This window comes from Sinocyclocheilus grahami, unplaced genomic scaffold (assembly GCF_001515645.1).
Source record: "Sinocyclocheilus grahami isolate Dianchi unplaced genomic scaffold, SAMN03320097.WGS_v1.1 scaffold146.1, whole genome shotgun sequence".
In the NCBI taxonomy this organism is placed as follows: domain Eukaryota; kingdom Metazoa; phylum Chordata; class Actinopteri; order Cypriniformes; family Cyprinidae; genus Sinocyclocheilus; species Sinocyclocheilus grahami.
In genome coordinates, this window is record NW_015505325.1 from 2,161,611 (window position 1) to 2,172,891 (window position 11,281).

At 35.9% G+C, this 11,281-nt stretch overlaps 1 protein-coding gene and 2 non-coding genes across 4 annotated transcripts; 1 reads left to right on the plus strand and 2 right to left on the minus strand.

Moving 5' to 3' along the window:
• The first annotated feature begins 1,265 nt into the window (after positions 1-1,265).
• LOC107591839 (properdin-like) lies at positions 1,266-5,735 on the plus strand. Of its 2 annotated transcripts, none has more exons than XM_016281118.1 (11): positions 1,266-1,532; positions 2,138-2,221; positions 2,474-2,618; positions 3,156-3,322; positions 3,407-3,577; positions 3,651-3,845; positions 3,928-4,101; positions 4,203-4,394; positions 5,034-5,145; positions 5,291-5,399; positions 5,510-5,735. In XM_016281118.1, the coding sequence occupies exons 2-11, from the start codon at positions 2,167-2,169 to the stop codon at positions 5,519-5,521; spliced, it is 1,332 nt and encodes a 443-aa protein (XP_016136604.1). In that variant the 5' UTR covers positions 1,266-1,532; positions 2,138-2,166; the 3' UTR covers positions 5,522-5,735. The 2 variants fall into 2 exon arrangements, with proteins under 2 accessions (XP_016136604.1, XP_016136602.1); XM_016281116.1 differs by lacking the exon at positions 1,266-1,532 and adding an exon at positions 1,849-1,927.
• Positions 5,736-5,832: 97 nt separating this feature from the next.
• Positions 5,833-5,905, minus strand: trnar-acg (transfer RNA arginine (anticodon ACG)). Its single transcript has one exon. It is a non-coding gene; the product is annotated as a tRNA-Arg (tRNA).
• Positions 5,906-6,684: 779 nt separating this feature from the next.
• Positions 6,685-6,757, minus strand: trnar-acg (transfer RNA arginine (anticodon ACG)). Its single transcript has one exon. It is a non-coding gene; the product is annotated as a tRNA-Arg (tRNA).
• Positions 6,758-11,281: the final 4,524 nt, after the last annotated feature.

Genomic DNA, 11,281 nt, shown 5'->3' on the forward strand with positions numbered 1-11,281 from the left:
AATTATGTTTAGCTATTAAACTAAAACCGCCAGTAGGTGGCGACAAGCCACTGTCTTAAATGAGTCACAGAATCATTAAATTCATTCAAAGGACTGATTCATTCAGGAACAAAGTGATGATTTTACGAATGGGTAATGTAGCCTAATTAATCTGTGTATCATTCGATCATTCGTTTTTTGATTTAATATTGTAGCGCGTCTCGGTCTCCTTGAGCATCTTTCTGGTGCATGCCACAAACATCAACCACAGCAAATACTTGTCTTTTAAAAGGCTTCATTTAGATTATTTGATGTTAAATGCATCATATAAGTCACTTTGGAATAAATCACAGTAGGCTATATGTATCATGATAAAATAAAGCGACTTTACAGTCTGGAAATACTTTTGGAAATAGCAAATTATCACTTTAAGAACCGCTGGTCTACACAGAAGAAAGCCCTGTCTAGACTCTGCCCCGGTACGAGTTGTGTCGAGCTATTCATTAGTCTGTTTGATGAGAAAAATATGAAATTTATAAAATGGGTTATTAATCCGTACAACTGCAGCAGCGGAGGACTATTATTCTGCTGCATGACACTGTGGAAGAACTGATGACAGCACGGTTTGATCTTCGGCTGACCAATCAGCAGAAAGGGGCGTTTAATTCCCGCCCACGTGTAGAAATCAAATATTCAAGCTGTTTACTAATTTTTTCCACCCATGAACGAAAAACGAAAATTTAAGATGAATTTTCGTTTTTAGTTTTTTGGGAAAAAAACTAAACAATGAAAAACGAGCCGTTTTCTCATTTTTCTATTTTCAATATTAAATAAAAAAACGAATGATCGAATGATACACGGATTGATGAGCCACAATTCTGCTGTGGGTTCATTTGGATTTTTCATTAGTGATATAGAGCAAAAACGGACAATGCTGTGTCTAAAATCTAAGTCACTTAATATTAACTTCTTGCTTCTGAACTGTATAAAATCTACATCACATTTACACATTTATTAAACGTTTGGGAAAACAGCACTCTTCTTCCTCTGAAGTTGCTTAACTTTAAAAAAAACAAGAACTCATACATACAAAAGTCACTGTCACTGCGTGAGAAAACAGACATGTGGCATGAGAAAATGAGAACAGTGAATGAGCTGAATGAGTAAAAGTTGGCAGCCCTGTGTCCATGCGTGCTTGTCTGCTTGTTCGTTCAGTATTCATTAATTTAGTTAAGGATGAACAAGGAATGTTTATTTTGGCAGTAATCATGTTAAAATCGTAACACGTATATCTCTGAGAAAAAAAAAAAAAGCTGGTATAAGCTACCAGTCGACTGACTTTTGATCAAAAGTTTTGACACGACAGAACGTTTTTAATGATGGTTTCTAATGAACTTTGACATTATTCGTTTGCTGTTTACCCTTATGTAAAATGGAAAAATGTTCTGCGGAGGTCTTTTGTTGAGAGTTTTTTTGTACTGAACGCCCCCTACCACCACCCCTCTAAAAGGAAAACACACACACACACACACACGCACACTTGGACGGATCGAGTAAGTTTGTTTTGCATTCAAACTTGATTTCATGTATTATGCCGCTTTTATCTGAAATAATGTAATATGCTTGTTGGTGGGTTAGGACACTTAGGAAAGAATTTAGAGAAAAGCTTTGACCGGACGTGACTGTGCTCAACAACTGCGCTGAACTGTTGAAGGAGTGGAACTGAAACTATTTTATTCTTTCACAAACCAGCAAGTAATTCTGATGAATCTGCAAAACCATTTTCGAATAAGGGAAGCTGGTTAACCTCTTTCACAATTAATAGGCTAATTCCTGTTTTCATAAAGAAGCTCTCTAAGGTTTTTACAATTCACTGTTGAGGCAGGGTGAAACAAACCACTCGCAATTACAGTCTCTTAAGCTGCCATAATATAGGGAATTTTGTAAGGTAACTGGGTAAATTTACATTGGGTCAAAATATTGAATACGTAATGTATGAACTTAAAATCTGAACCCTTAATTTGTATTATAAATTCATTTATATTAAGCTACTCAAAAAAAAACATTTGTTTGCAGTTTCAGTTTTTGTTTTGATTTGTCATAATTTTACAGTCTTTTAACTTGCAGTAATTTTATTTACAAGTACTTCCACTTTCAGAATCAAGCATTTCTGTCACTGATTCAGCCATGAATCTGATCTTGTGGGGGATTGTGCTCCTCGGGATTTACGTCCAGCAATCAGGTAGGAAATGTTTTATGACAATATAGAATTATTCAGTCATATCTAAATTAATATTAAGCAAAAATATGGCTAGCTGACCAACCTTTTTCTCAAAAACTTTTTGTACCAACTTTCAAGTTATCTTTACTGAAACAACTGAATAATGCAATTTATTTAATATTAATGCATCCTGGTCATCTGTGCCATGACACATATCAGGCAATAAGTGTAATAAGTATTTTATTCTTTCATTAATTTGGTTTCTTTCTGAAGTTTCGGAGATGGTGGAGTGTTTTTCATCATTTACCCTGTCCACTGGGAAATGTGGTGATCTTTTGGGTCAGGTTGAAAAAAACTCCTGTTGCTTGAACCCCAGCTATGCCTACAAAGAAGCAGATGGCGTTTGTAGGTTCTGTGGGTAAGCTTCGTTGATGTGATGCTTATAATGTTCATGTCCAAAAACCTGTTATGATAAATGTCACATTGAGCTACATTATTGTTTATTAAACAGATGATCATTTTAAGATGGGAGAACTATTTCCTATTTTGTAACACAGTACACTTTTTCCATAAAGCTTATGACATGCAGACATGCCCATAATGCCCACACCTCAAAATCCAATCATCAACCGATGCATAGAACCAAGTCGCCACCCTACATTTTTTCTTTTTTTATTATCTGTTAAATTCTGATGTACGTCACAATATGGCAGATGATCTGTTGCTACTTCCGTTAAATCACAACTTTAAAATAATGCAACGTTAATGGTCTTTTTTGTGGAAACCTTTATAAATAGTAATGCATTTTTGTGTGAAAACTTTCACCAATCACCATTTCACATTTCAGATAATTTAACTCTTGAGGCTACTGAATTAGCTGAACTGAAATTAATGAGATCAAATGCGTACAGCATATCACTTAGAAACATCTTGAATGTTGAATGTTGACCTCCAGGCGGGCGGCATGGTCTGAATGGACTCCCTGGGGCGAGTGCTCAGTGAGTTGTACAGAGGGAGTCAGTCAAAGGCGACGATCGTGTCACGGAATTGGCGATTGCACAGACCCTGAAAATCTGGGAACGGTTCAAACTAAACCATGTGTGAAACAACAATGCTGCCCAGGTAAAAAGAACATTAATTAATTGTAACATTTCAACATAAAGGTTTCTATGTCCTTTCTCATGTTTCTGTATATATATTGTTCAGTGAAAGGTGGCTGGTCAGAGTGGGGGAAATGGCAGATATGTTCAGTCACATGTGGCGATGGAATTAGAAAAAGGCAAAGAACATGCTCTGAACCCATTCCACAATGTGGGGGCTCCTGTAGCGGTGAAGAGGAAGATACCACCCCTTGTGCCACTGAAAAAATCTGTCCGAGTAAGTAGTTTTCTTTTTTTTTAACTTACCGAAGATACTGAAAATGAAGAACATGCTCTCATTTGACGTCTAGCTCATGGTGGTTGGTCCAGTTGGGGAAGTTGGGGTCCATGTCCAGTTACTTGTCTTTATGAAGGACACAGTCTTCAAAAAGAACTTCGTAAAAGGACATGCACCAACCCTACTCCATCTACCGTTCCACGTGGCAATGACTGCGAGGGCTCCGACACAGACAACCGCCCTTGCAGTGGGCAACCGTTCTGCCCAGGTCTGCCTTTGTTTTCTTCTATAAAACAGCCAAACATACAAGAGGATTTTAGAAACCAGAGCTTTATATCTCTGCTCCACAGTTAATGGAAACTGGGGCGCTTGGACAAATTCCACGTCCTGCTCTGTGACGTGTGGAGTGGGTCAGCAGACTCAAAGACGGATTTGTGATTCTCCTAAACCAGCACATGGTGGAAAACAGTGTCGAGGTGAAGAGCAACAAACTATTATCTGCACCATTCTTGTCAACTGTCCATGTAAGTATATTGACAGAATGCAAGATTTATCTAAACAAACAAACAAAACAAAAAATCGATTGTTTAACATTTAACATTTTTCTCTTTGATTTTTCTGTCAGTAAATGGGATGTGGACCGAATGGGGCGAGTGGAGTCATTGTAAACCACCTTCCACTAGAAATATCAAATGCAGAAACAGGGAGGGAAAACGACGGAGAGAGAGGGACTGTGTTGATAGTCAACACAATGGAGACTTATGTGATGGAGAGATTGTTAAATATGGCAACTGCTATGAAATTGATGAATGTGAAAGTGAGTGCAAAGAAAAATCATAGCTGTCCGAAATTGCATTCTATCTATTAGGCAATACATTTGGTTTAAAACTTACTTTACAACATTAAAAAAAATTATGCTCTATATAGTATGAATATGGGTAGTATGAATGAAATTCAGACATACTACATCCACCATGTTGTCACTGTCATGTAACTTACCAGCCTTCACTGCCATTCACAAATCCTCTTCTGTGGCTTCATGGCACAGTGAAGTGTCCATTGGATGCCCACTTTAGAATCTCAAGAGAAGTAGTAGGTCATTTAGGTACTTTTTGCCTACCGTTTTTTGAATACTATGAATTTGAACATACTACTCTTTTGTCGGACTGTTTTTCGCATTGTTGTATTATTGTACAGTATTGTAGGCATATCCAAACACAGCATAAGCTACATAAATGCAAAGCATGCTCATTTTGATTGGTTAGCATCAAAATGTGTCACATTTTGTAAATTGAGTGCTTAAAATTAGTGCACTTCAAACAAATTGTATAATCTCTACATATTGTGAATGATGATGTTAGATGATGGTTGTTCCTAGTTTCAGACGAAATTAGGATTTTTCAAACCATCGTAGGTGTAGGTGTAAAGATACAAATAACTCTCTGTCTGTGTTCAGTGGATGGCGTCTTGTCAGAGTGGAGTGAGTGGAGTTATTGCAAACCTGATTGTGGCACAGACTCTAAACAAATAAGAGAAATAAAGTGTGTTGCTGACATCTCTTCATACAGGTAGGAGAAAAACATTTCATGCTACTAATTGAAATAAGACTTTGTCTATAATAAATCATATAGTTGTGCAATTCCATTGCATTGTAGGTTGTGCATTGTTTCACAATCATTTTAAATATTCTTTGGCTTTCTTTATCTCCCATAGTTCCCAAGACCGCACTATTTTTACAGGGACGCCACGTGTTAATTGTAAGGATCTGAAAGAGCAAATAGAGAGAAGACCATGCAAAAATGTTCCTGAGTGCGTGAATAAGGTTGTAATGTTATGCTCAGAGCTTATGTATATTCATTTTTACTAATGAAAGTGAATACATTTTAATTTTAACATCATATTCTTACTGTTTTCCTGTATGAATGAGCACAGAGTGCAGAGTAGTTGTTGAAGACAAGAGGACCAGTTGCCGTACACAGTACCTCGCCGGCAGTTGGAAGAACCTCAGCATGCCAAGCTGTTCTCTTATGAAATATACTACTAACAGAATAATACTTGCTTTGTTAGTCTTTGCTATATGGACTGGATTGATTGCTGATTAATGCACAAATGTGTAAACTCTGCTTTCTTGCCACAATAAAGTATTAAAGTAAAGCAATATGATGTAGTATATGGGATAAAATAAAGTTCTGTGGTGCCGAAGTTACACCTACAAACGCTATTACTGTTTACTATAATCGAATGCAGAAAACATACGAGCCAGCCAGGAGTTGAACCTAGAATCTTCTGATCCGTAGTCAGACGCGTTATCCATTGCGCCACTGGCCCTTATGAAGAAATTGGGGGCCCACGTGACCCTATATAGTATGACCGTTCAAGTCGTGGACTGTTGCGCCCTCTTGTGGTCGCGTTTGATGGCCTCGTTGAGGCTGCCTAATTTCAGAAAAGTAACAATTACGCTGTTAAAAATAAAACAATAAAAAAGGTATTAAAATATTTTATTCCTCACGAGAAATGACAACCAATTTTATAATGGTTACGTTTCTGAAATTAGACATCCTCGATTATATATATATATGCAGCCGGCCGACAAAATACGACCACAGGAGGGCGCAGTAGTCTTCGAAATGAGACACAGCGACTGTACACTGTGTAAACGACATGAACTTGTGAACTACAAATCTTTATTTTCTGGTAGACTATGCCTTAAAATTGGGTATGTTTTCATTTCATTAAAATGGTTGGCAGAGCCATCATTATGATCACAAGTTGTAATCATCGCCTAACTATGTCTGCTTAACCGAATACATGACGTTAACTAGGGGTATTATCTTACAGCATTATGCTACTGCTATATGCATATTCGTGTTATAAATAAAAGATACGGCTAACTTTCGCCAAAATCTTCACTTTATCTGCCGAAATAGCTCAGTGGGGAGAGTGTTAAACTGAAGACCTAAAGGTGCCTTGGTTCGATCCCGGGTTTTGGCATTTTAATCTAAAACTATTATTTTTAGTGGCATAGGCCATAAGCCATAGATACCTTCAAAATGTCTCACAAGAAAGAAACCTGTCTTGAGCAGGTAAAACAATAGGAAGAAAACATACGAGCCAGCCAGGAGTTGAACCTAGAATCTTCTGATCCGTAGTCAGACGCGTTATCCATTGCGCCACTGGCCCTTGTGAAGAAATTGGGGGCCCACGTGACCCTATATAGTATGACCGTTCAAGTCGTGGACTGTTGCGCCCTCTTGTGGTCGCGTTTGAGGCTGCCTAATTTCAGAAAAGTAACAATTACGCTGTTAAAAATAAAACAATAAAAAAGGTATTACAATATTTTATTCCTCACGAGAAATGACAACCAATTTTATAATGGTTACGTTTCTGAAATTAGACATCCTCGATTATATATATATATGCAGCCGGCCGACAAAATACGACCACAGGAGGGCGCAGTAGTCTTCGAAATGAGACACAGCGACTGTACACTGTAAACGACATGAACTTGTGAACTACAAATCTTTATTTTCTGGTAGACTATGCCTTAAAATTGGGTATGTTTTCATTTCATTAAAATGGTTGGCAGAGCCATCATTATGATCACAAGTTGTAATCATCGCCTAACTATGTCTGCTTAACCGAATACATGACGTTAAATAGGGGTATTATCTTACAGCATTATGCTACTGCTATATTCATATTCGTGTTATAAATAAAAGATACGGCTAACTTTCGCCAAAATCTTCACTTTATCTGCCGAAATAGCTCAGTGGGGAGAGTGTTAAACCGAAGACCTAAAGGTGCCTTGGTTCGATCCCGGGTTTTGGCATTTTAATCTAAAACTATTATTTTTAGTGGCATAGGCCATAAGCCATAGATACCTTCAAAATGTCTCACAAGAAAGAAACCTGTCTTGAGCAGGTAAAACAATAGGAGGTATAAGTGTTTTGTAACATGAATGGAGAGAACAAACTGCACCTCTAAAGACCCCTCTGTCAAGCTCCTGAAGTTTGCAGATGACACCACAGTCATCGGCCTCATCCAGGACGCCGACGAGTCTGCTTACAGACAAGAGGTCGAGCAGCTGGCTGTCTGGTGCAGTCACAACAACCTGGAGCTGAACACGCTCAAAACTGTAGAGATGATAGTAGACTTCAGGAGGAACCCCCCTGCTCTCCCCCCACTCACCATCATGGACAGCACTGTGACTGCAGTGGAGTTATTCAGGTTCCTGGGTACAACCATCTCTCAGGACCTGAAGTGGGACACTCACATTGACTCCATTGTGAAAAAGGCCCAGCAGAGATTGTACTTCCTTCGTCAGCTGAAAAAGTTCAACCTGCCACAGGCACAGATGACACAGTTTTACTCAGCTATTATTGAGTCGGTTCTGTGCTCTTCTATAACTGTCTGGTTTGGGTCAGCCAGCAAATCAGATTTAAGAAGACTGCAACGGACTGTTAGGACAGCAGAAAGAATCATTGGTGTGCACCTGCCCAGTCTTCAGGACTTGTACAACTCCAGAGTGAAGAAACGAGCAGGAAACATCATCACAGACCCCTCTCACACCGGACACAACCTGTTTGCACGTCTCCCCTCAGGCAGACACTACAGATCTCTGTGCACTAGAACATCTAGGCATAAAAACAGTTTTTCCCCCATGCCATCTTCAGCTTAAACAGCTAACACATGAATCATTACCTGCGTTCTGTAATTCTACATCTTTAACTATTGCCTCTTTCTCAAGTATTATGTAAATACATATGCATATCTCTTTATTTATACACCTGCCCAGTCTTCAGGACTTGTACAACTCCAGAGTGAAGAAACGAGCAGGAAACATCATCACAGACCCCTCTCACACCGGACACAACCTGTTTGCACGTCTCCCCTCAGGCAGACACTACAGATCTCTGTGCACTAGAACATCTAGGCATAAAAACAGTTTCCCCCCCCATGCCATCTCTAGTTTAAACAGCTAACACATGAATCATTAATTACGTTCTGTAATTCATTCTACATATTTAATTATTGCCTCTTTCTCAAGTATTATGTAAATACATATGCATATCTCTTTATTTATACAGGTCTATATATAGTGTTAATGATGCACAAATCTGTACATAAATCTACGGTTCCAGATTCATACACATTATTTATTGTTAAGTTTTACTATTTAAAAGTTTTTTTTTCTGCTCTCATGTCAGATGTGTATGTATGTATGTACCAGGAGTACCTTAAAAACCACAACAAATTCCTCGTGTGCTAGAACATCTAGGCATAAAAACAGTTTTTCCCCCATGCCATCTTCAGCTTAAACAGCTAACACATGAATCATTACCTGCGTTCTGTAATTCTACATCTTTAACTATTGCCTCTTTCTCAAGTATTATGTAAATACATATGCATATCTCTTTATTTATACAGGTCTATATATAGTGTTAATGATGCACAAATCTGTACATAAATCTACGGTTCCAGATTCATACACATTATTTATTGTTAAGTGTTATGTATGTACCAGGAGTACCTTAAAAACCACAACAAATTCCTCGTGTGTTTGCACACCTGGCGAATAAAGCTAATTCTGATTCTGATGTGTTCCTCATTCTGTGAAACAAACAGGCAAAGGGAAATAGTTTTCTTTGAGTTTAAGATGAGGGTTGTTGATTTAGTTTTTTTTTATAACAAACACGTGCCATAACTTAAATTACACATGAATTGGGCTAATTTCCATTTCTTATAAGTACATACCTCATATGTGTACGTATTTTTGTACGTGTACGCTGACTAGCCAATAGGAACGAAGGAAATTCCAGGGAGGCGGGACGAGTAAAATACACACAATTATAGGTTCGAATCCCGCCTCGGCCACAAATAACACAAAATGATTTTCTTATTCGTTTTTCATCTAGATACACTTTAAGTACAATTAACATATAATAAACTAACTTTGTGCCCAAAGATCAAATAAATCTTGTAATAATCGTTCTTGTGTAGGATGTACAAAATGTGCAATGATCTTAATAAACATTTACATTATAATAGGGTATAGTTATCTTTAATATAGAATATGTCAATGTGAATAATTAAAAATGAAATTTTGATCAGGTTTTAGACCTTTTATTTTTAAAGAGACATTCACTTTATATTTGTATAACTATGTACAGAAAACCCATATATGTGAAATATAACTAAAACTCACCAAAAAGTAAGTTTTTCATTTTATATATAGTAAAATAATATATTTATTATATAAAAATGAAAAAGGTAATTACTACAGTATAGTACTAACCAAAATATATAATAATTAAATAAATATACATAAAATAATTATAGATTAAACTAAAACAACTAATATAATAACATGTAAAGATGTGGAGAACAGAAAATAAAGCAAGAAAAATATGTTTTACATTAGTACGTATTTTTGTACGTGTACGCTGACTAGCCAATAGGAACGAAGGAAATTCCAGGGAGGCGGGACGAGTAAAATACACACAATTATAGGTTCGAATCCCGCCTCGGCCACAAATAACACAAAATGATTTTCTTATTCGTTTTTCATCTAGATACACTTTAAGTACAATTAACATATAATAAACTAACTTTGTGCCCAAAGATCAAATAAATCTTGTAATAATCGTTCTTGTGTAGGATGTACAAAATGTGCAATGATCTTAATAAACATTTACATTATAATAGGGTATAGTTATCTTTAATATAGAATATGTCAATGTGAATAATTAAAAATGAAATTTTGATCAGGTTTTAGACCTTTTATTTTTAAAGAGACATTCACTTTATATTTGTATAACTATGTACAGAAAACCCATATATGTGAAATATAACTAAAACTCACCAAAAAGTAAGTTTTTCATTTTATATATAGTAAAATAATATATTTATTATATAAAAATGAAAAAGGTAATTACTACAGTATAGTACTAACCAAAATATATAATAATTAAATAAATATACATAAAATAATTATAGATTAAACTACAACAACTTATATAATAACATGTAAAGATGTGGAGAACAGAAAATAAAGCAAGAAAAATATGTTTTACATTAAATTATGTACAATTATGTATGCTTAATAGTAACAGTTATTAACATTTAATGTTTACAAATCCGAGCAAGATAAAATATCAATGCAAGTCAATAAAATGTAATATCAATAAAAAAATAATCAATAAAATTAATAAATTTTTTAATCAAAACAAAAACATTTTTTAAACACACTAAAATACAGTGCAAACAAGGCCAATACGTCTGGTACTTTAATGAACAAATGGAAATAAATGAAACCATTTAAATGTATAGATTCAACAACAACAACAAAAATAATAAAATCTAAAATTGTGGAGAACACAGAAAAAAAAACAAGAACAAATGTACACTATCACTCAAATGTTTTTGAACAGTGAGATTTTTTATGTTTTTTAAAGCAGTCTCTTCCACTCACCAAGCATGCATTTACTTGATCCAAAATACAGCAAAAGCAAAAATATTGTGAAATATTTTTACTTTTTAAAATAACTGCTTTCTATTTGAATAGATTTTAAAATGTAATTTATTCATGTGATCAAAGCTGAATTCTCAGCATCAATACTCCTGGCGTCAGTGTCATATGATCCTTCTGAAATCATTCTAATATGCTGATTTGCTGCTTAAGAAACATTTCTTCTTCTTCTTCTT

Coding starts and splice junctions, on each gene's coding strand:
- LOC107591839 (XM_016281118.1), top strand. CDS start 2,167: ATGAATCTGATCTTGTGGGGGATTGTGCTCCTCGGGATTTACGTCCAG. Junction 2,222..2,473: donor GATTTACGTCCAGCAATCAG/GTAGGAAATGTT, acceptor TTCTTTCTGAAG/TTTCGGAGATGGTGGAGTGT. Junction 5,146..5,290: donor GCTGACATCTCTTCATACAG/GTAGGAGAAAAA, acceptor TATCTCCCATAG/TTCCCAAGACCGCACTATTT.